Source organism: Muntiacus reevesi, chromosome 4 (assembly GCF_963930625.1).
Source record: "Muntiacus reevesi chromosome 4, mMunRee1.1, whole genome shotgun sequence".
NCBI lineage: Eukaryota > Metazoa > Chordata > Mammalia > Artiodactyla > Cervidae > Muntiacus > Muntiacus reevesi.
Genome location: NC_089252.1, coordinates 150,276,488 through 150,302,193, shown reverse-complemented (window position 1 = coordinate 150,302,193; position 25,706 = coordinate 150,276,488). Strand labels below are relative to the sequence as shown.

The window sequence follows — 25,706 nt, the reverse complement described above, 5'->3', positions numbered from 1 at the left end:
TTCATTACTCTGCCATGCATAACCTCCATTGCCAAGGTCACCTTTCAAACCTGGGTGGCTTCTTTAGTTTCAACCATCATCTGTATTCTAGCCAGCAGGAAGGAGAAAGGAATGAAGAGAGCTGAGAGGGTGAAAAATGCCAGCAGTCTTTAAAGGAAGGTTCCTGAAAACTGCCATAGGTTAACTTTGTTTAGATTTGAAATTGCCAGAATTTAGGCACATGTCCATATCTACATATGAGGAGCCAGTGAAATGTGTTCTTTATTCTGTGCCCAGTGACGTTTTGAGGATTTTGTTATTGTGAAAATTTAGTCTCTGCTTTACTATATCACCTCTACTCTTATTTCCTTGATGTTTTTCTTTGACTTATATCCCTTGTTACTTAAATAACTGTATTTAAGACATAAATAATACCCTGTCACATTAAATAGTAATACCTTCTAGAAAAAGAAGAGAACTTAAAAATGTAGTTGAGTGAAGGGGCAATAATGAGCCCATTTCCTGGTTATTTGTTCTCTGTTAAAAGGGAAGTTAGAGTTAGAGAGGTGCTAAAGAAATACTAGCATCACACTGTTTTGATATAACAAGAATGGAGTGTAAGGAGGACCAGTTTATCACCATGTGAGTCAATGTGAGTTTTCTGCCAGGCCTTCTACCCTCCCTGAATTCTTATTCCTTGCCACTTTGTGAAATACTGCCCTATGCATGTTGTATGCAAGTGTGCATGTGTCTTTATAGTAATATTTGCAGGTGTATAATTTTACTGTTTTAATAAACTTCTTTTAGAATGAAGCAAATAGTATGTTTATAAAATTGTTTTATTGTTTAGCATTTTTGTGATTTATAAATAAATCTTTTAAAGTTTAATGTTGAAAAGTGTATATTTTGCTTGATAACAGTTTTCTTGAGAACCTTTGTGAATTTTTATTTGAAAATGTTCATATTTTTGTATGGTGCATTTGTATATTTTAGTGCTAGTCACTTTTACTAGTCACATTGCTGAGTGATCTTAAGGAAGAAAAAAGAATTACACCTATAACTGAGATGTAAAAGAACACTGCCATTATTTTTCCACAACTGTAATTTTATCATTTTGTACCTTGATTTTAAGAGTATAAGATAAGGATACCAATAGTATGAGCTGAAAAGCTCAAAATACTGAGAGAATGTGAACTGTCATAATATTATGTAATCACTAGATTATATAAGTGTTTAATTAAAATTAGAAGTGGATCATCATTACTTGATCAGCCTCAAGGAAAGTATAAAGCAAAGAAATTCAGTACTTCTGTTTCTAATTATATATTTTATTCTTAGGAAATGAATTACACTGTCTGACAATATTGTTTATAGAAGTATTTATGGAATTTTCTGTAGTATTTGTATTTACTTGAAGGTTAAAAATACCAGAATTTCTCATACATTAGTCATTTATTTGTAGGCAGATTACATTTAGATCCCCTGGGGTTGGGTGTGTAGTCTAATATGTGGAGAAACTAGGAACAGATCCAAAGGGGTAAAAGTTCAGGTGGTAGACCATATGAGAAAAAACTAAGAAAAATGGAGAGTTTTAAATATAGAAAATAAACCTGATTTGTGTACTTGGCAAACATTTATTGAATAGCTGTTATTCAATACCTATTGTTCAGAATCGGTATTGCTGTTCTCTCCCACTGTTACCACAGTATGAGTATATACAAGCTTTGCAAGGAAAAATGTTAGACTAGGGAAATTACTGACTAGAAGATTTCAGTTGAGCTGAGTTAACATTATCCCTTACTGTATGCCAGCCACAGTACTTATTTTGGAGCAATGAATAAGACAGACATTGCTAGAGATAATCAAGATAATTGCTTCTGCCTTTTTCCTGTCTTATGGTTCCATAACTTTTCTGATGATTGTATTTATATTTTTTATGATTGACTCAACTTGTCACTTCAGTTAAAAAATGTTGGAATTTTAACTTGGATTAAATTTGGGATTTAATCCCCAAATTATTCTGTTTTTCCTAATTTTCATACAGATAAATATAAGAAAAAAACTATTATTTAATCCATCTCTGAAATCCAAAATAATATGACTGACAAGATTGGTGGAAATTTATTGATGAAATAATTGTTAAACCTAAAAAATTTGGTTTTGGTTATCAGGTTGTGTTTTTAGTTTTGAATGATGTATACTCTCTTGATGTTGATCTTTAAATTTGATGTTATTTTCTTAGAGGACAGTGAAAATTTACTTCCATTACCTCTGTTTCCATTGCTTCTAGTCAGTACTTAAATATCTCTATCATGGACCTTTGAAGAAATTGTCATATTTTTCTTCTTACTGCCTTTAATAATTACTTTTGTCTTTGTTTTTCAATACTTTTAAATGTGATAAGCAAATACATGTAGATTTTTGAGAAAATACTGTTTGTGTTTGATAATTCCAATATCTGGAGCTCCTTTGAGTGTATTTCTACTTTTACTCTTGTATTTTTGCTGCTTCTTGCATCTGTTTTCTGATTGTAATTTTATTTTATACTGGATTATACTTGAAAATCATTTATAGACATAATTTGAGACCTGAAATTCTATATTCTTTGTAGTATATTTTTGATAGTTTGCTTGTGACAGAAATTGAGGGGCATTAGCAATGTAGGATTAGTTTAATCCAATTTTCTGAGCCCTGAAATGACTTCAAATAAGTCTGCAGTCTTCGCAAGGCAAGAACAATCTCTTGTTCACCTAATTACTAGAGTGAAATTTTCAGTGTCACAACCAAAACCAGTTGTTTTTGTTTATTCCTCCCTAGATTCTTGAGGCTGTCAAACTTACTTCTCAGTCTCAACTGTCTTTTCTGTAATTCTTGCAGGGCAAACCCCAAAGGCTAAGTTTGACTTTCTGGATTTCTGTCTTCTCTCTTGGTCCAGTAAGTCTTCACTACTTTGTCATTCTCTGATTTCTGTGTGAAACTTCAAAAATGAATCTTTGTATTTTTCAGTTTTTCTGGTTCTTAGAAGAATCATAGGTCTAAATAACCTCTTCTGCCATTTCTGGAGGTAAAAATGCCCATTTCAGATCTTGTGTTTCCTAAAAATAAACAGAAAACCTTCAAATGTTTTCATTGACATATCAATTAAGCAGTTTTCTGATTAAATAATAACCTATAATTTCCAGTTTAGTGTATCCTTGCTTTGTCTTACTTGAAGTCAAATGTATAGAAAACAATGATAGTAAAAAGTTGTGTATGTGCATTTTAGTTGTTTCTCTTTTTAAATCCTATTCTAGTTTGAGGAATTATTAACTGCTTTGTTTATATTACTGTATGGCAGTGTATATGCAGCTTTTTAGTAGAGTAGCTTTTCTAACAATGTAACAGTTACTCAGTACATTTTTTCATAGTTCATAAATTCTTGTAAGGAAACATTTGGATTAAAAATTTTTTTACTACTTTCAATCAAAGTGATCTGTAGTTGATGTTGCTTTTTTATGTATTCAAATTTAATCTATTTTTTAAAGGTTAATATTCATGTTCATTTGTATAAGATAATCAGATTTAGAATAGCATATAGTAAATAGATTTACCCTTGATATTTAAAATTTATACATATAAAAATCTAGTCCTTATTGTGAAATCAAAGACATAGTTACTCTTTACTTAAAATCAGTTGCTTAGAATTGAGTGTGAAATTTCTGATAGAAGTGTAATAATGATCTCTAGGCTGGCCTCCAGTGCTTGCTTACCTCTGTGGTAAAATTTAGCCTTCACATAATATCCTTCCTAGGGGGAAAAGTATGTTAAGTTTCTTCCGTGGTTACTAGCACACCCGTTCCTCCTCTCTTCATTCTTTATGTGTTTTGCTTGTTTGGATTTGTGTGTGTGTGTGTGTGTGTGTGTGTGTCTTGTTTGTTTTGTTTGTTAGATGGATTGGGCATGAGGTACTTCTGGAAATCAGCACCATGTTAAACTCTACAAATAGGGATGTGTCTGTTTTCTAGATAGTGTGAATTTGTGATGCTCAGATTTGTTATTTCCTCTGGAGGCAAGGCTTCTGGACTCTTGAGTTGCCATTACTATTGTTTAAATATCCTTAAATATCCTTTAGAAGGTATGTTCATGAGTCACATATTCATTGGAAATTTTCCAATTCGTTGGAAATTCTTAATTTTTATTTTTAGTTGATTTAGATAGGTGTTTCTCAATGGATGCTCTGTTGACTTTTGGGAAGGCATGAAGCTTTGTCCACTGCACATGTTTATCATGCCTGGCCCCTGCCTCCCTGACTAGTCATACTGCTCCCCTGGTCACTGTGGCAAATAAAAGTGGACCTACGCTCTTGCAAACTACCTTGGCATGGTGCCCTTCATTAAGAATGCCTGAATTAGATCAGCAGCTTTCTTACCGTATCTTTTTACCACCTAACAAAACTTAATTCATAAGTTATGTGAAAAAAAATCAACTTAAAATGTTTTATTCTTAAGGCAGTAGTTTTCAGACTGCTCCATAGAACTGCTAATTGTTCTGTAAGGGTACCCCAGGCCACAGGGAGTTGGTATTCGGATGGGAGGAGTTGATAAGATTCTCTTGGAGGTGCAGTTTCATTTTGCCTGTTTACAAATTGTGCTTTCAAGCAAGAGTTCTCCTGTCCTAAGTTATATCATCTTTCTCTGTGTTAACAGAAATAAATGATTGAAAATAAGAAACATGGCTTAGTGACAGAAGTATCCGAAGGTTTCCTGACATATAATTTCTGAATCACTAGGCAGTGCAAAAATATTAATTTTAAGTATTTTTAGACAAGCAAATTTCCAACAATTGATTATCTGCTTGAGCTTCTCAGGTTAAGTTTTAAATTTATGAGAGGGATCTCTTTTTCAGAGGACCAGTCAGTTCAGAGGAAAATTAAATCACCTAACAGGCTACTTGAACTAAAACAATAATTTGAAAAGAATTCTTTGTTTCTTTTATATTTAGCCAATTCTTCCTAAACCTGTTTGTTCATATTTATTTCCAGGATAAGCTAAATGATTTTATTAACATAATAAGGTTTCATTATAATAACCACTGTGTCTCTTGGAATGCTCAAGTCATTCAGATGAAGTTTTACATTAGTACTTTGATTCTTTGGAGGTCATACTTCTGTTGCACATTCTGAATAAGTGCCATAAAAATCTACCGTATTTTTACCCCCTCCCCCAAATACATAGGTATTTCCTAAATTCAAAGCAGTTATTGTCAGAGATATCAGCATTATGATTTAGGGAATTCTGGTTATCCTCTTTACTTCATGCTAGGTACTTTGATTCTGGAAGAATATAAAGTAATGAAGTGGGGATTTTTTGGTTTCTTTAAAAAAAATATGTTTTTTGTTTTATGTAATGAAATGCATACTATTTAGGTAGTGGTATAATTACTGTCAATTAATTACAGTTTAGGAAGGGGGAAACAACTAAAGATGTACAGATTTGTTAAGAGTAGATAAACCAAAAAGTAATCTTAAAAAGGTGAATTTTTTTCCAGGTAGATTAATTTCCAGAGATACTTAGCTGACTATATAGCCTATGATTAATCTAGTTGCTTCTCAGTCTGTCTGTATAGATGTATATATGAGGATACTTTCATTTAGATTCATTGTTACTACAGTGCTTTTATTTTTTGGTTATTAATTACTCTTATTTTTTGGTTTTTAATTTTTTTTTAATTGTTGGGAAATATGGAAAAATATCTTACATAAATAATGTGAAATAGAACCCTTTGATCTATATTGTGCATTTTCAAATAAAGTTTGGAAGTATACACTTACAGGGGCACAGGTAAAAGTGTAGTTTGCAGAAATAAGACTAATGAGAACTCAGGCAGATAAATCAGCATAGGAATTGTAAACTTGGATGCAGCGATTAGAAAAGACCAGTCTTTAAGTCAGGTCTCAGACAGCCAGGGACAGTCGCAGCACCAGGGAGAGCTCCTAGCATTCTCTTTATTCTGACTGTGTTATCCTAATTGTAGAGGGTATTTGTCTTGTGTACTTTTAATTGGTTAAACACGTCCAGCTCCCCTGAGGCTAATAGATTTTTCTTCTTCATTTGGCCAGAGCCTTCAGTATCACTGAGGTCAGAAAATAAAGTGCAGCTATTCATTAATGAAACCAAGTTATATATGTGATAGAATTGATTCTGCAAAGAAATTCCAAGATATTCTCCCTACTTAGCAATTATTTTTATTTTGAAGAATTTAGAATGATAATATTTCTCTCTTCAACTGTCCAAAGGAATTTCACAAGTACCCTTTTTCAACCCTGTTATAGCCTGAAACTTACTTTCTTTTAATTTCCCACCCTGTCCTTCAAAATTTTTTTTCTACTAGGTTTAGAACCTGTAAGAATTTTTAAATTATTAAAGAAGTATAAGTAAGTGTTATCTTTCGTAATGATTCAGAAATTATTCTAGACGTTTAGAAAGGATGTATTTTTGTGTAGAGATGTATTACATCTTGCTTACCCTCTGTATGCCAGTATCAAAGTTCCATCTAGAAGCTTCACCCTATAAAAGGTAATTTCTACCCACTGTACAACCTCCTCTAAAACAACAAAAGCCTACTCTTTGGGTAATTACTGCTTTCCAGCTAACCACAACATTCCATAGTTGTCTCTTGATGACCCATTTTATTTATAATAAATTTTCTCTTCTCAACCTTAGAGCATTCCACCCTGCCTTCTTTCTTCAGTCTTCTATTTTTCTTTTCTACTTCTTAAACTTCTCTCTCCTTTTTCAAACTTCCAAATTCATTTCTTTTCTCTCTCTCTAACTTTCCCTTCCTGTCTATCTCTACACTGCTGTCCTCTTTCTTCTTTCTTTTCTCTTCCCTTGACATCCTCCTTATCTTCTGTTTCTCCTGACCACTTCCTGTCTTCCTCATCCTTCTTCCTTTTATTCAAACTAAAATCTCTCTTTCACTAGATAACACTGTTACTACGTTGGTATCGTCTCAAGAAATGACCATGTTCTCTTTTTCTGTAAGAACTGCTTTAATGTTTTGTCACTTTGATAATTTCCTGATTTCTACTCCTTCCTTCTGTACTGTTTAGCTATCTTTCTAATATACCATGAAAATAGAAACTGGCATGTATGATTTCTTTTTACATTACTTCTCCTACCACTTCAAAATTATATTTTAACTTATCTTCTCTCTCCAGACTTGGAAGGAATAACTATACCTGGTACTCTATTTTTTCCTTGATAAAAGCATATTTACTATAGAAAATTTAGTAACTATTAATAAATTAAATATGAATCACATAATTCTAACACTAATTACTGACAACATATTTTGAATATACTTAAGACTATTTTGGAGAAGGAAATGGCAACCCTTTCCAGTATTCTTGCCTGGGAAATCCCATGGACAAAGGAGCCTGGAGGGCTAAAGTCCGTGGGGTCGCAAGAGTCAGACACACAGTTGAGTGACTAAACAACAAGACTATTTTCCTTGCATGAATTTACTTATGAAGTGTTTATTTTAAATAAATAGGGTCATAGTTTATTGAATTTTCTAGTTTATTATTATAAAATCAGATATTCTTACATGCTGATTAAGTATTCTTTTACAACGACATTTTTATGGGTTGCATAGAATTCTCATGCATAAAACTTAGTGTGCCAGTTTCCTGTTGAGTGGTTAGGTTATTTTTTATCCTTAAAAATGATGATGGACAGCTTTCTTTTTTTAAATCTTTGACCATGTTTGAATAAAAATGTTTATTTCCTTTGAGTAATTTGCTAAAGGAAGGATTTCTGAGATAAATCATTTTTATTTTTAATGCATTTTTTTATATTTTAAAATTTGCATTTAGGTCACTAATTTACCCAGAAATACGTTTGATCTGTACAGTGTAAAGTAAAAATTTATTTTTTTGTTTTCTAATAATGAATCTTTTATCCCACTATTAATTACTGAATATCTTGTTTCCCACACTTATGCAAAATGCCACTTTTTAATATTAGACAATGGCTTGCTCTGTTTTATCATATTAGTTCAGCTCTTAACTCTGTTTTAAGTTTTATGCCATTTAATAGATTTGGTATTTATAATTAGCCTCTTTTCTTTTAAACATAATCAAGAAAGAAAGAAAATTGAAATAACACGAAGGGTGAGATTGTCTCCATTATGAAGGTAAGCACTATTACAGTTTTTAAAAAATTTCATTCCCAAAATATTTGGCTCATATATGCAAGCATATAGCTGATCTCTTTTCTAATAGGTAGATAGAAATATATACACCATTGTTCTTCACTTTTTACATGATATGTCAGGATGTATGGATTCAGTACAGTTCAGTTCAGTCGCTCAGTCGTGTCTTAACCTTTGCGACCCCATGAACCACAGCACTCCAGACCTCCCTGTCCATCACCAACTGCCAGAGTCTACCTAAACCCATGTCCATTGAGTCAGTGATGCCATCCAACCGTCTAATCCTCTGTCGTTCCCTTCTCCTCCTGCCCTCAATCTTTCCCAGCGTCAGGGTCTTTTCAAATGATTCAGCTCTTCGCATCAGGTGGCCAAATTATTGGCCACAATCAGTCCTTCCAATGAACACCCAGGACTGATCTCCTTTAGGATGGACTGGTTGGATCTCCTTGCAGTCCAAGGGACTCTCAAGAGTCTTCTCCAACACCACAGTTCAAAAGCATCAATTGTTCAGTGCTCAGCTTTCTTTATAGTCCAACTCTCACATCCATACATGACTACTGGAAAAACCATAGCCTTGATTAGATGGACCTTTGTTGACAAAATAATGTCTCTGCTTTTTAATATGCTGTCTAGGTTGGTCATAACTTTCCTTCTAAGTACTAAGCATCTTTTAATTTTATGGCTGCAATCACCATCTGCAGTGATTTTGGAGCCCGAAAAAATAACGTCAGCCACTATTTCCACTATTTCTCCATCTATTTGCAATGAAGTGATGGGACTGGATGCCATGATCTTACTTTTCTGAATGTTGAGCTTTAAGCTAACTTTTTCACTCTCCTCTTTCACTTTCACCAAGAGGCTCTTTGGCTCTTCTTCACTTTCTGCCATAAGTGTGGTGTCATCTGCCTATCTGAGGTTATTGATATTTCTCCCAGCAATCTTGATTCCAGCTTGTACTTCCTCCAGCCCAGCGTTTCTCATGATGTACTCTGCATATAAGTTAAATAAACAGGGTGACAATATACAGCCTTGATGTCCTCCTTCCCCTATTTGGAACCAGTCTGTCGTTCCATGTCCAGTTCAAACTGTTGCTTCCTGACCTCCATACAGCTTTCTCAAGAGGCAGATCAGGTGGTCTGGTATTCCCATCTTCTTGAGAATTTTCCACAGTTTTTAACTTGTTTTTAACCATTACATAGTAATTCAATTTAAGAATCTAAAACAATATTTTCCTATTATTTCAACATGTAGTTTTTTCCCAGTCTTTCATTGTCATAAACTGCTGTAATGTTAAACTTCCTTATCCTATTCTTTGCCTGTAATGTTAAACTTCCTTATCCTGTTCTTTGCCAACATGCAATACAGGATAAATTTCTAGAACTGGAATTATTAGCAAATATTTAATGCAGGCCTCTTTTTGACTGCTTAATAGCTATATGCAAACCTTCATCTCACATGTACACTTGCAGCAAACAATAGAAACCTAATTAATTGGAATGATTCCTCTTATATCTGTAAATGTGCTGATATCCACTCTTCAAGAAGAAACAATGTTTCACAAGTTATTCCATTTAGCTGTAAGTTCATGGTCTCTTGGTAATGTCCTCTAGACTTGTGTTTCACAAAAACTATGTTCCTAAAAGTGAAAAATTGGGGACATAGTCCCCAATACTTAATGTAGTGTGCGTCCTAGCTGGCACTAGTGGTAAAGAGTCTGCCTGCCAATGCAGAAGACACAGGAGACATGGATTCGATTCTTGGATTGGGAAGGTCTCTGGAGTAGGAAATGGCAACTGACTCCAGTATTCTTACCTAGAAAATTCTATGGACAGACAAGCCTGGTGGGCCACAGTCCATGGAATTACAGAGAGTTGGACACTGCTGAACATGAGCATACATACTAGTGGGATATAATTACCTAAAAAAATTTTGATATGATAATAAAAGCAAAATAAATTACATTTTAGATTTTATTTATTAACCATATACAAAGTTTTTGTCATCTTAAAATGTAAGCTTATCATTGTTTATTTCTCTCCCCCATGAGAATGTTAGATGAGGATATTTATCTGCTTTATTTGTCCAGCATTCCAAATATCAGACACATAGTAAATGTTTGATAAGTATTTGTTGAGTGAATGACTGAATACTATTTTAAGCAGAGCCATAAAATTCAACTTTCAAGAAATGTCAGTGTGATTGCCATACATTGATTGAAAAGTCTGTTTCTATATTCAGTTTATTTTGATACTTGCTTTTCCATAATGAAAGAGTGACATACATGGATGAAAATTGAACAAATGCATCATTGTGTACACATAATAAACTGTAATTCTCCATTTCTTAATTCCTTTTGTTAACTACATTGTTTTTCTGTTGAAATTTAGCATTTTTTTCTATCTGCCATGAGATCAGTATTTCTTGCAAAATTTGGGATACTGTCACATTTTTACATTTTGTATATAGGATTTGAATCAATTTCTGGGCAAGTAAGGGTAATGACAGGTAAGGTAAATTCAAGTCTCTCCTTATATCCTCCAAAATCAAAATCAGTACAGATCAACAAGAAGAACAAATAAAACTGTATAAAATCTATACCTTCGGCATAAGTAGGAGACAGAATTCTACAGACTTCAAGTTTCGAGTAGAAAACTAAACATCAAATCCCTGCAAAGAGGTTTCTCCCTCCTGAAGCAAGCATTTGTGGAGGACAAGTTATGAAAAACTGTGGGGGGAAACTAAGATTGCTCTAAAATAGCCATTAGAAAGAAATGCAAAAGAGTCCTGGTAGATAGGTCCTAGCCTTAAAAGTGTGTATGATTTGAGGGTGGTTGCCTTTGAAAGACAGTTTTTTCTAGGAGAGAAGAACATTAAAAAGAAGGAAAAGCATGATTTGGAGATTGGGTAATGAAGGAAAAGAAGCCAAAGGTTGGAATTTAAGGTTCTGCAAGTTAAAATGGAAACCATTTCCCCCAAATTGGAGAATACACAGTCTCCACCACCAACCTCTTCACATCACTACCACCACCAAAAAAAAAAAAACAACATTCATTTAAGAAATTACACTTTCCTGTATAAAACAAAAGAGGGAGCTCTTACAATAGGAATCTTATGACTCAAAGTCACAATACATGAACGCCTCCTAAATTTATGGAAAGCTACCATACCATAGGAAGAAAACATAATGTGAGAATCAAAATATCTCAGTAGATGAGATCCCTTCCCTCCAAAGATAACAGCTACACAGCAGTAGAAAACTGTAACACTGCCCTAAGCTGAATGAAATAACCTGAAATAAGCATTTGGAGATATGAAAAAGCAATTAAAATCATAAACCTAAAGCAAAAAAGGAAACAAAAAATTTATTCTTCAAAATCCCACAAAATCATAAGCAAAGAAACCTAGAAGGAAATGAGAAGAGAGTTGACTGAACCCAAGAAAAATAACGTAAGAAAAAGATAAAAATCATCTTAGAAATGAATTCAAAATTGCAAGATGGCTAATGGGGAATGAATTTGACTGAAATTTAATAAAAGACATTGAAGAAAGGCAGAAAAATAATTAAGAAAATGAAAATGAATTAGGTAAAAGAGAAAGTGTTTGAAATGGAAGTGAGGTAAAAGAGTCAACATACATGTAAAATTGAATTAGGAAAATTAAAAAGAAGAGAGATAATATTTAAAATTATAATTAAAAAATTTTTCCAAAATAGAAGACCTGCATCTACATACTGAAAGGACTGTAGACTACCTGGAGAAATTAATGTTGAACAGTTTAGAACAATGTATGTGCTAGGTTGGGCTTCCTTCTCAACCTAGTGTATATATTGGTAAACTGGAAGTGGTCAAACAGGAGATGGCAAGAGTAAATGTTGACATTTTAGGAATCATTGAGCTAAAATGGACTGGAATGGATGGATTTAATTCAGATGACCATTATATCTACTATGGACAAGATCCCTTAGAAGAAATGGAGTAGCCCTCTAGTCAATGAAAGAGTCCAAAATTCAGTACTTGGGTGCAATCTCAAAAATGACAGAATGATCTCTTTTCGTTTCCAAGGCAAACCATTCAGTATCACAATAATCCAAGTCTATGCCCCAACCAGTAGTGGTGAGGAAGCTGAACAGTTCTGTGAAGAACCTATAAGACCTTGTAGAACTAACACCCAAAAAAGGTGTCCTTTTTATTATAGGGGACTGGAAGGCAAATGTAGGAAGTTAAGAGATACCTGGAGTAACAGGCAAATTTGGCCTTGGAGTACAAAAGGAAGCAGGGCAAAGGCTAACAGTTTTGCCAAGAGAATGCACTGGTTGTAGCAAACACCCTCTTCCAACAACACAAGAGACGACTCTACACATGGACATTACCAAATGATCAATACCAAAATCAGATTGATTATATTCTTTGCAGCCAAAGATGGAGAAACTTGATACAGTCAGCAAAAACAAGACAGAGAACTGACTGTGGCTCAGATCATGAACTCCTTATTGCCAAATTCAGACTTAAATTGAAGAAAGTGGGGAAAACCACTGGGGCATTCAGGTATGACCTAAATCAAATCCCTTATGATTATACAGTGGAAGTGAGAAATAGATTCAAGGGATTAGACTGATGGACAGACTGCCTGAAGAACTACGGGCAGAGGTTCATAACATCATACAGGAGGCAGAGATCAAGACCGTCCGCAACAAAAAGAAACGCAAAAACGCAAAATGGTTGTCTGACGAGACCTTACAAATAGCTGAGAAAAGAAGAGAAGTGAAAGGCAAAAGAGAAAATGAAAGATATACCCATCTGAATGCAGAGTTCCGAAGAATAGCAAGGAGAGATAAGAAAGCCTTCCTCAACCAGATCTGAAAGAGACACGTGCACCCCAATGTTCATCGCAGCACTGTTTATAATAGCCAGGACATGGAAGCAGCCTAGATGCCCATCCGCAGATGAATGGATAAGGAAGCTGTGGTACATATACACCATGGAATATTACTCAGCCGTTAAAAAGAATTCATTTGAATCAGTTCTAATGAGATGGACGAGACTGGAGCCCATTATACAGAGTGAAGTAAGCCAGAAAGAGAAAGAACATTACAGCATACTAACACATATATACGGAATTTAGAAAGATGGTAACGATGACCCTATATGCAAAACAGAAAAAGAAACACAGAAGTACAGAACAGACTTTTGAACTCTGTGGGAGAAGGTGAGGGTGGGATGTTTCAAAAGAACAGCATGTATATTATCTATGGTGAATCAGATCACTAGCCCAGGTGGGATGCAGGAGACGAGTGCTCGGGCCTGGTGCACTGGGAGGACCCAGAGGAGTCGGGTGGAGAGGGAGGTGGGAGGGGGGATCGGGATGGGGAATTCGTGTAACTCAATGGCTGATTCATGTCAATGTATGACAAAACCCACTGAAATGTTGTGAAATAATTGGCCTCCAACTAATTAAAAAAAAAAAAAAAAAAAAAAAAAGAAAGCCTTCCTCAGTGATCAGTGCAAAGAAATAGTAGAGGAAAACAGTAGAATGGGAAAGACTAGAGATCTCTTCAAGACTAGAAATCTCTTTCAGAAAAATGTTCTCTTGGTTCTGTTGATACCAGGAGAACATTTCATGCAAACATGGGCACAATAAAGGACAGAAATGGTATGGACCTAACAGAAGCAGAAGATACTAACAAGAGGTGGCAGGAATACCCAGAAGAACTCTACAAAACAGATCTTCATGACCCAGATAACCATGACGGTATTTTATGATCAGTCACCTAGAACCAGATATCCTCGAATGCAAAGTCAAGTGGGTTTTAGGAAGCATCACTATGAACAAAGCTAGTGGAGGTGATGGAATCCCAGTTAAGCTGTTTCAGATCCTGAAAGATGATGCTGAAGAAATGCTGCACTCAATATGCCAGCAAATTTGGAAAACTCAGCAGTGGTCATAGGACTGGAAAAGGTCAATTTTCATTCCAATCCCCAAGAAAGACAATACCAAAGAATGTTCAAACTACTGCACAATGCACTCATCTCAACCCTAGCAAAGTAATGCTCAAAATTCTCCAAACCTGGCTTCAACAGTCCGTGAACCGTGAACTTCCAGATGTTCAAGCTGGATTTAGAAAAGGCAGAGGAACCAGAGATCAAATTACCAACATCTGTTGGATCATCAAAAAAGCAAGAGAGTTCCAGAAAAACATCTACTTATGCTTTATTTACTACACCAAACCTTTGACTGTGGATCATGACAAACTGTGGAAAATTCTTCAAGAGATGGGAATACCAGACCACCTTACCTGCCTCCTGAGAAATCTGTATGCAGGTCAAGAAGCAACAGTTAGAACTGGACATGGAACAACAGGCTGGTTCCAAATTGGGAAAGGAATATGACAAGGCTGTATATTGTCACCCTGCTTATTTACCTTACATGCAGAGTACATCATGCGAAATGCCGACCTGGATGAAGCACAAGTTGGAATCAAGATCACCAGGAGAAATATTGATAACCCCATATACACAAATGACACCACCCTTATGGCAGAAAATGAAGAGGAAGTAAAGAGCCTCTTGATGAAAATTAAAGAGGAGAGTGAAAAAATGGGCTTAAAACTCAACATTAAAAAAACTAAGATCATGGCATCCGGTCCCATCACATCATGGAGGAGACCCGGGTTCGATTTTCTGTTCGGGAAGATCCCCTGGAGAAGAAAATGGCAACCCACTCTAGTATTCTTTCCTGAAGAATCCCATGGAATGAGGAGCCTGGCAGACTACAGTACATGGAGTCGCAAGAGTCAGATAGGAATTAGCGAGTAAACCACCACCACCACATGTACTAGGTTATGCATTTACTTCTGTGGTGGTTGTTTAGTTGCTGAGTCATGTCTGACTCTTCTGTGACCCCATGGAATGTAGCCTGCCAGGCTCCTTTGTCTGAGATTTCCCAGGCAAGAATATTGGAGTGGCGTGCCATTTCTTTTCTCCAGGGCATCTTCCCAACCTGGGGATCAAACCTGAAGATACATCAGACAAATTTAAGTTGAAGGATTTTCTGCACAATAACCGCCCTCAATTATTTAAAATGTCGAGCTTATGAAAAAGAAAAATAATTTAAATGGTTTAGGAAAAACTCTGTGTGTGTGTGTGTGTGTGTGTGTGTGTGTGTGTGTGTGTGTGTTGAGGCAGGGGGGAGAGTGGGAGGGAAAGGGGTTGAGTGAAAAGAATATGATAAGGCAAATGAGCAATGTATAAACAATTGATGTATCTGATTTGAGAACATAGGAGTTGTTTGTACTATTCTTGTGACTTTAAATTTTTAAAGAAGTATATAAAGGCTCCTAAACCCAGAGAATTTGGGGCAGATTTTTTAAAAATTTGGAAAATTCTGTTTCCTACTTAAGTGTACATAGACTTTTAGTATAGTTTATTGGAGTTTTAAAACTTGTACAAAGTATTTTCAGCAAAAAAAAAAACACATGATGGATGGAAAATTCTTTTTAAAAAACATTCCCCCGATTTAAAAAAAAAAACTTTCTCCATAACATGGGTTTTTTTTAAAAAAGTAGTTACTTTCTTTTCATTGTCAAAATTTCAGTTTTATTTTAAAGGGCAGATTAAATGTCTTTTTGTTTTCTTTTCTGAATCATCTGTTTAGGTAAGATACTACTCGTCATCTAATGTTATGATAAGAGAAGTCAGCAAATTTGGGACTTTTGAAAAGTGAAGTGTGCAACTCTTAAGATTGGTAGCACTTTTAAGTATTCTTCACTAAGAAACCATTTGACCTCTGTGCACAAAATATTTTGCTGTCACTTCACATCTCATTATGAAGTACATTTGAAGATTTTGCTTTATTTCAGAAACCTATTTTAAAAATACAATCGATCACATTGATATCATGTTGTGTCATTTTTGGTGCTTGTGACTTCAAATTTTTGCTACACTATCATGCCTATAGTTGAGCAGTAAATGATGAGTGTCATCTTACCCTTATAATCTTCTCTCCCTGACCTCTTTCCCCTTTTTCCCTTCTACCTTCTCTTTGATCTTCCCTCACCCCTCCCCAACTTCTTCCACCCCTTCCCATTAAAGTAACTGTTTCTTCATTATGGCCTTAAGTAGAATTAATGTGTTTTTTTGAAAGTTTCTTTCTATACAAGCCATTTGCTTATGAGAGATAATATCATCTCTGTTACAACTTTCCTTTACAGACTCACCAAAAAGTAGTTTTTTGTGAATTTCATGTTTTAAGGAGAACCTAGTAAATACGGTAAACTCAGATATATTAGAAACATCTGTAGCTGAATTCAGCTCTATAGAAAGCCTCCCACACAGTATAATTTGCTTTAACCCTTGTTTCTTCAACTTCTTATAGTGATTTCTTGTCATTTCCCAACAGTATTTCTTTTGTTGCCATATTCTTCATGTATTAATTCAGCTGTGTTTATCATAAGAAAATAAATGTTTTTCCAGTGATGTGAAAGTTGGCCTTGGAAAGACTCTTGTAAATATTTATCACTACATGTACTTGAAATAAAATATATATTTAAACTTGAGTAATTAGTTTCAATGACTTGAAAAATACTGTTGAGAAAAATCTAAATTAATCTTCAAATTCTGGATATTTAGGACATCTTACAAATTGTCAGCAACATAAAAAGTATAAGACTAGCCTAGGACAACATCAGGGCACATGAAGTCACAGTTCAGATAGGTTATATTTGATAATTTAGAAATCTCTTGATAATTTCTTCTCTGATTGCTTGGCCATTGTTTTTACTTCATAGTATTGTTGATGATGAGCTCATGTGAGAAGTGTTAGCCATTTTCTTGTTTAGAGTTGCTTGCTCTAGCAAACTGTGGTTTCTTTGAAGGGTTCTATTAATGTCCTTATCCTTTCTGTGACAGAGAGTTTAAATTAGGTAGTGTTAACTTTAAATAAATTTTAAATTAAATGGCCACTTAGCCTAGACAGGAACAGATATTAGTACATGGAATCTAATGAATGATGAAGTTTCCAGTGGTTAGAAGTTAATGAATGAATGAGGATTCCACTGTTAGTCCCTTCATGTTGTCTCACATAGGATGAGTAACATATGGACTGCACTGCTAGATGAGTGGAGCAAAAGAGGGAGCTGGCAGTGTCAGTCTATCCATTAAGTGTTTCTCCCCCTTGGAGTATCTAGTTTGTGTGTCCTGCTTTGAAGGGTACTCCTCTACAGAAACAAGTGCTCTGGATCACTTTAAGGTGCAATGTTTTGAGAAAGTCTGTACTGATAAAGGAGTAGACTGGAAATTATTTGTTGTGTTTGGTATAACAGGGGGACTATATGAGAGATCAAAGGGAGAAATATGCTGGAATTCTTCACTAATTAAATTTATTTTCAATGAAGTAAGGATGCATCATTTTATTAAATAACCTTTTGTGCCCTTTGTTTAAATATTTTTCTGTACGATCTACAGGTGAGTTTAATGTTGCAAAATGTTGAATGTTTAATTATCTTTGAATTTCTGCAATAAAATCTTGAGTATGTGTGTGTATTTACTAAATATTAATAGATTGTTTTTTATAGTATTTATATAGTCTTTTTTAACTGCAATTTTTATGAGATTTTGTCAGAGTATTGCTAGATTAGTTTTCAGGGAGAGTCTAATTTTTTTTTCGTAATTGGAAACATTTTATGTAGCAGTGGGAATAATCACTCTTTTTAAAGTTTGAAATAACTCATTACTTTTTTTCTGATGTTCTGAAATTCTTTTTTTAATTTCTAAATTTTATCATACCAAAAAAGCTTAATGCATACAGGTTTATCCACAGCAAAACAAGACAAAACAAAAGCAAATAAAACTCTGTTAATACTTTGAAGCCATATGTGTGTTTTTTTTATTGTCTTTCTCTCCTGAGGGATAAATCCTAGCTTATTTTCTGGGTGATAATTATTATCTGGCTTTTCTTTTCTTTTTGCTTACTTGTCTATTGCTAAAAAAATATTTAACTTTTTGCTTATGATCTTCATATAAATGAAACCAAATCAGTATTATTCTGAAATGATTTATCTTAACATTTTGTTGTTGGCTATTTTTATTGATTTGTGTTAGTTAAACAATTTTCACTAATATATCGTATTTCACTGTATGAATATGCCACAGTATTTTTCTTCATACTATCATTTGTGAATATTTGAGTTGTTTCCAGTTTTTTCTAGGGTGTATGACTAAGAATATAATTGCTACATTACAAGATATTCTTCCTCTTCTCCTTTTCTCTGCATATTACATACATTAATGTCTTTTTTTCCCTCTTGTGATTTGGAAAGTAATAATCTTGACTTTAATTTGGTTGTTAAACAGTTGCAGAAATACTCCCAAGAACATATTTCCCTTAATATTAACTATGAGAATAAACCCATTTGATTACTCTTTCTGTGTAAATAAGACACAGAATAGAATAATCAAAGGAGTAGGGTCATTCTGGATATTTCTAGGAATTGTCTTTATCTTTGGAGCTTGCATATATCATCAATATATGTCTTGAGTGTTTTTTCTTTTCATTAATTTTTGCCTGATGATCCTTGCACCCTGACACCCCAGGAACCTTTATGATACACCAATTAAGCACTTTTTACTGAAAGAAATTCTTCTCTTATCTCAATGATAATGCTTCTGTTCAATGTATTCTGGTCTTTCCTTCAGGACTACTGTTTCCTCCCTATGTTTGACCTCCTGTTTATCGTGCCTGTTTCATTTTTATCCACCTCATTGTTTTCATCCTTTCCATCTCTTCAAGGAGCCATTTCTCAAGCATGCTGTCTACATTACTGTGGTCACTTTTACATTGTCAAATCTACTTTTTCATTGTCCGCTTTGCAGGGGTAATCCTGGGCAAAGAAATGTCGTCCATTACCTTGCTGGCTTGCAAGTCAGTATTCTTGATTTTTGTGCTGGGATGCTTGATCTTGAAAGTTACTTGTATGCCACATCAATAGAGGTCCCTTTACCTGATGATACCAGTCTTTTCATGCTAGTGCTTCTGATAGGTGCTCCACATCCTTGGATCTTTGAGTTCATTTTGACAAGCTTCAAGGTGAAGTTTAAAGGATTTTGCTTCTTTTGACAGCCACTGAGTTCAACTCAACTTTTTCTTAAACATTTGTCATTCTCTGGATCCCATTATCAGACATACTCTCGTATTTTATTGATCCTTAGTGGCTAAAGGAAATCCCAATTGAATTTGCCTTTTTTATGTGTTTTGGCTTAAGATATCCTCCACTTTCCAGTAGACCGTCTTACTCTCTCAAAAATTGTTTTGCAAGTTAGCCTTATAAATCCTTGAAGTTGCTTTTAATGAACCAGAATTTCTGAAAGATTTCTAAGTTAGAAATTATGCAGTACCCATTAATTTTTATTCTTTAAAGTTCATTACAGTTGGATTTAAGGAAAGATTAATATGCATTCCTTGAACTGTCATCTTTTCCTCATTACATATATTTTTTTAATTTTTAAGAATTCTACCAAAATATTTATAAATAAAGTTATGAGATACCTGGGAATTGCTTTAAGATAATCTGGAAAGTGTTGTGAAGATAGTAATAGTGCTATAGATGAAGCAAGGTTGACTGTGAATTTTTTTTTTTTTTACCATAAATTTTGATATCTGCTGATGGGTACTATTGTAGTAGTTTCTCTACTTTTGCATAAAATCATAAAGTTATTGTTAATTTTCCAAGGGTTAAATTTCTTTGAATTGATTGCAGTTAGAGAATGTGCCTTATACAGAATTTAAATTTATTGTGGTTTCCTATGTGACTTGGCATACGATTAGTTTAATAGCTTTTGTGGAGATTTGAAAAGAAAATCATTGTGTATCTAATAAATCAGTCTTATTGGTGATTATATTTAAATCTTCTGTGAACTAGTTTTTTGTGCACTTAATCTATCAGATACTACAGGAGGTTACATTTTTCTGCATTCATAACTGTACTGCCTATGTTGTTTGATGCTGTCTTGAAAGGACTCTTCCTCCCACTGTATTGGTCCTACATATTAAACTTTTTAATTGAATAGTGCCATTTAAAATCCTATATTATTCCTATATTCCTATATTATGCTAAATGTTCATATTTGCCTTTATATCTGCCTTTCATCCTTTAAATCTGTCATGTATGGCATTGAATCCACCACAAAATAAACTAGGGCCAAGTTGAAAAAAAGAAGATGAATGTTGAACTAAGGAACCTTGTTTTCTGTGTCGCCTGTTGAGAGAGTAACTGCCATCTGGATTCTAGTATTTTCCTAGTGTTGAGTTAATATGTCATGTATTAGGTAGATTACTGAAGGAGCTCCGTAAATACCTGTTTGATTAGAATATATCAACTATTCAAAGCAATGTAATTGACTTGGAGAAGAAAGAGAAATGTGTAGTCTAATATTTGTAGTTAAATGAGTGAACACTGTATATCTGTCAGTATATGAGCTCAGGGTCATGTTAGAGAATTAAATCTGAAGACCTAGATTTTGAAATGTAACTTTGTATTTTAGCTGCTTTCTCTTGTCTGTTAATTTAGTTGTTAGAAGTATAGCTCTTTGAAAACCACAAAAGGACTTTATGCTTAATAATTGAGAGAGACAAGAATCAGAACTGGATGCCAAACCCTCAGTTGAACTATGAAAGGTCGAGTCTCAGTTGGAAATGTTTAATCATGAATGAGAACAAGTGCTGACCCTCAAGCCAGGGAAATAAAAATTTCAAAAATTATCACAATTTGCCTAAGCCGTAAATTTCTGGAGATTGGGATTATGTGAAGAATCTCTCTGGAGGAATAGAGTTGGAGGAGCCAAGGGACCAGAGGTCACATTAACAATCGTAGGAAACTCTGAGATACAGGGGCTTTATGTTCATAGCATACACTGTTTATTGCTAGTGCTTGTGGTGTTTCAGTCAGTCCATTTTGCTTATGCTCCATTTTGAGTGTTCCAGAAAGGAAAAGGTATTTATGGTTCTTCTTTACTAGTAATGTTGTTTTCTCCCCAAGTTTTAAATCTGCTATGCTCAGTTCTGGAATTCCCAGGTAAAGAACCTGCCTGCCATGGCAGAAGACATAAGAGATGTGGGTCTGTCCCTGAGTCGGGAAGATCCCCTGGAGGAGGGCATGGCAACCCACTCCAGTATTGTTACCTGGAGAATCCCATGGACTGAGGAGCCTATCAGGCTGTAGTCCGTAAGAGCTGCAGTAGTATCTGACTACTGCAGTGGCTTCGCATGCACATACACTTAATAATGAGTAACAGATTTATAAAGAGCTTCTTAAATATATTGTTAGTATAAGGTTTTGATTTTAAAGTTTTACTTTTTCATTGTTATTTTGATTTTATTTAAATGAAATTAGTTAAGAAAAATTATCTTTAACTTGCTTTTAACCATTCCACAGTGAGCTCAATTCTGAAAGAACATACTTTGTAAAATACCTCTATCACTGCTATTGCGTGTATTATTTCATGTAATGTAGGTAAACCCTCATTTGCAGAAAATACCACATGATTTTTGAGCAGCTATTTGTGTCCAAATTTGTGTAGACTCTTATTTTGATGATTTTTGCATTAGAAATTCAAAAAGGATAGGTTTGATTTATGGCTCATACATAAGTCTATCATGAATCTATACTAGAGAGAGACTGTCTCTTTTTATCATATTTTTGTTTGGCTGTAAATTTGATCTGCTAGGGTACATCACCAGGGTCAGGGTGAAAAGTATGCAGCTGTATACTGTCCTCAGTGCTCCAGTGTTATATGTAGGCATATGTGTCTGCTTTTGTATCTCTGGCAGTGGAGAAAAGTGTTGGGTTCATTAGCTGTCAAGCTACCAGTTAGGAAAGAGTTCCTTGCTCAAGCTGAGCTTATATGGAGAACTTAGAAGGAATTGAAAGGGACAGTTTACTTCCTTTCTAGTCTCCAAGATGTGAATTGTTGTGCCTTGGAAAGCTGGAAGGGAAAAATGAAGAATTGTGATGAGTATCCTTGCTATTTATTAGTTTTTATACCTAAATTTACAACTTTCGTTCATCCTACCTTGAAAGTTACAGTTTGGTACTAAAAACAAAGTAATACTTCTGAGATCATTGATACCCCTCTCCCTCATCTCAGCTGTCTGTTAACTATAAAAGCAAAGGGCTTTAAAAATAGTGACTTAATACCTGCCCGGTTCAGGAATGATGGAAAGACTGACCTATAACATGATCACATCTAGAACTTTGCTTCACTGTGGTATTTTTCAGCTTGCTTCTTATGAAGTACAGTAACAAGTTCATTAAGTACAGTATTGTGTTTGACAGGGGTTTGACCAGTTGCTTCCATATTTAAAAATCTTTCTTGTGGGAATCTTATTATAAACTGGTAGGTAATGATAGATTATAAATTTGGATATTTAATTCTAATTAATATTAAGAAAATTGACCATACCCAGTGATGGTGATATTGTGGGAAACACAGAAACAATCTTATAAATTGGTAAAAATATTTTGGTCACATCACCTTTGAGTGAGAATTTGGTCGTATTTCCTATTTAAAGTGATCATACCATTTCCATTTTCTATGAAGAGAAAAGTATTCAAACAAGTGCTGAGATTAAGCTTATTGCTATATGGCCTGTAATAGCAAAAAACAAAACTGAACATAGCTAAATACAACACTAGAGATCTAGTTAAAATTATGATATCTCAATCAGAGCATATATTATACAGCTGTTAAAAATGACCGAAGTAGTACTATATGTATTGACCTGTAGGATCTCTAAAATATGTTGTTAAAATATGCACAAAAAAGATACTGAAGGCACATGTGTTAAGTGAGATGGGGACTCTTCTCATTTGTGCATCATTGTTACAATGACCGTGTTTAATTTTTTCAATCAGTAGATAAAATGTGCTGTCACTTATCTACATGTAGTTGTCCTTTGGTAGTCTTTACTTTTATATGTTTATTTGTACAGTAGTATGGTCTTTTCTAGGCATTTAGAAGCACTTTTAGAACGATTACATTGAGTTTGTCTCCAATATTACTGCTGAAGTGACTATTCCACTAATATAAGAAGTTTGTGGTATCCTGTTAATATTTTTAAATTTACAGCCTTTAGAAAAAGAAAACAGATCTATGTGGTAGGAGTTAAGATATACAACATGAATCTGTTTTTAAATCTCTGCTGTGCTGTTTTTCTGTTTCAGTTACCTAGAAAAGTACGAGAAAGTTCATCACTTTGGGGAGGATGATGATGAGGTACCACCGGGCAATCCCAAACCGCAGCTTCCTATTGGTGCAATCCCATCTTCCTACAACTACCAGCAGCACAGTGTGTCAGGTAAATGTCGCTAGGAGGCGAGAAAGGCAGAGGCGCCCAGCTCTGAGTTAGAACAGAAGTCACCCATGAAGTGAATCAGTCCCTTACTTTGCACGTGAAAATACTGAAAGCCTTGGGTTAATGCAGCTTCTGGAAATCAGCATGTCACTGGTATGAGGACCCTGTTTGTCACAGCCCGCATAGAAGACTTTTAGTTGCAGGAATTTTTAGAGTTACAAATATATGTACACTTTCAAATGAAACTTGTTTTTTTTTTAATTTGATTAAAGATCAGTTTAACCTAAATTGTCACTAAAACGAGAAGAGGAATGTCTTGTTAGAATTAAGGAAGCCAAAAAATACTCAGAGCATCTACTAGATTTTCTACAATTCATGGCATTCCCAGCACCAGCATTTCTCAGAAATGTTTCTTACTATGTTTCAACTGTTTTCCTGCCATGGTACCAGGGACTTAAGATTTTTTTCATTCAGGTCATTCTTATAATGGTTATAATAGAGGAATCTGCAGCTAAAAAGAACAAGACTCAAGTTAGAAATAGTCAAGTTGAGAGTCTAATGAAGAGGTTCTAGAGGCAGAGTTGATGTGATTTCCAGTGTTTGTGGCTCCAGAAGGTGATGACTAGGAAGAGAGCTCTGAAGAGATAAGCAGGTCTTTTCTTCATTCATCAATATTTGGCCTGAAAAAGAGGAGATAATATCTTTTTCAAGAGGGTAGTCTTTATAAAAATATACAGATATCTCGATCTTTATTATTCTTCATTGGTACTAATACCATTCTTTTAGGTAATCCTTAGGTTTAAGCTCTCTCATTTGTGCCAGTATCACTGATTTAAAGTTTTCATTGTCTGTTTTCAAGTTTCCTCCATGTTGAATTTGACCCTGTTTCTTTCCCAGTCAGTAATAGCTGAGGAAACAGAATCTCCTATAATCTGTGATCTCCAGTAGAAGAGACTTCATCTGGTGATTTTGTGTAACTGAGGCTTGGGGGAGGGTTGTAGCAGTGGTGAGTGCAAACCAAATCTACCTTTATTTTTAATGAGAAGTTATTACCTCGGGAACCAATGTTAAAGGAGAACATTTTAAGTCATCATGTAGAAGATCTTGCTTAATGTTTAAGCAAGATGATTAATGATTAAATAAAATGAGGTGGTTTGTTAGGTAATATGCTTCCCATTTTTAGGAAGAGCTAATGACCATTATCTAATCCAGGGATGTTATAGAGGCTGTTTCTACACTGAATGAGACCTGGTACTGTAACCTTTAAGACCATTCTGTAACTTTGTGTTACTGCTACATTATAGCAGTGACGGAACTGTCCACTCTTATAGGTTAAATAGAGCTTGGTGTCCATTACACTTCTCAAACTAACCCATTTCAATATTAGATCTAGTTTAAAATGAAATTTTTTTCTGGATCTTCCCCTCGACCCCCCCCCCCCCCCAACCCCTTCCCTGATTTAAACATGATTTACTTCAAGAAAGAAGATATTTCTGGTGTTTCAGAAGTCTATTGAAAGTCATTGCTAGAGCTATGCAATTTTTAAAGAAATGAAAGAATTCTTAATCTGGTGTTATAATAACTCCTTTCTGATATGCTGTCATATGCCTGTCTTTTGTTGTTTAAGGAGAATCTGAGCAGTTATATAACATATGTAGCATGTCTGACAGAATCAGGATTGGGGACTGATTAGAAATAGAAATTACTGGGGAACATCAGACTATAGTATATCTTAATTCATACTGAAAAGAGGTAGTGTTTCAGGGCAGCACTTATGAATTTGAAGGTGCTTTTTATTATCCCAGAAGGAGCCATAGCAACATTATGGCAGTGTTCTAAAAATCAACATGACTATCAATATATAAAACAAATCCTTCACCAATGATTCTTTTCAAATGCCATTAAGGAAATATAGTAAGCTTTATAGCTGTCAGTGTGTAAGTTTGTGAGTATTTAAATAAACACCAAAGTAGAATTACATAGTGGTAGATTAAAAGTCTTAGGATATTTTAGTTAGAACATTTAAAAGATTTGTGTCTACATCTTTGATCATATAGCCTTACTCTCCTTGTAGGTTTGGATTGATGTATTTGGATACATGTATTTATCTAGAGATGCTTACATTTTAAAAAGCTATTCTAAAACAATACTTTGAAAGGTAATATGATAAATTTAAATTGGCATTTAGTATG

General features: G+C 34.5%; 1 protein-coding gene across 1 annotated transcript in view; it reads left to right on the top strand.

Moving 5' to 3' along the window:
* The window catches only part of ARID2 (AT-rich interaction domain 2), a 180,470-nt gene that overhangs the window by 74,037 nt on the left and 80,727 nt on the right, over positions 1–25,706 (top strand). Inside the window, exon 4 of the mRNA XM_065934570.1 lies at positions 23,384–23,517. Within this exon, the coding sequence (XP_065790642.1) occupies positions 23,384–23,517 (134 nt within the window). The remainder of the gene's footprint in view (positions 1–23,383; positions 23,518–25,706) is intronic.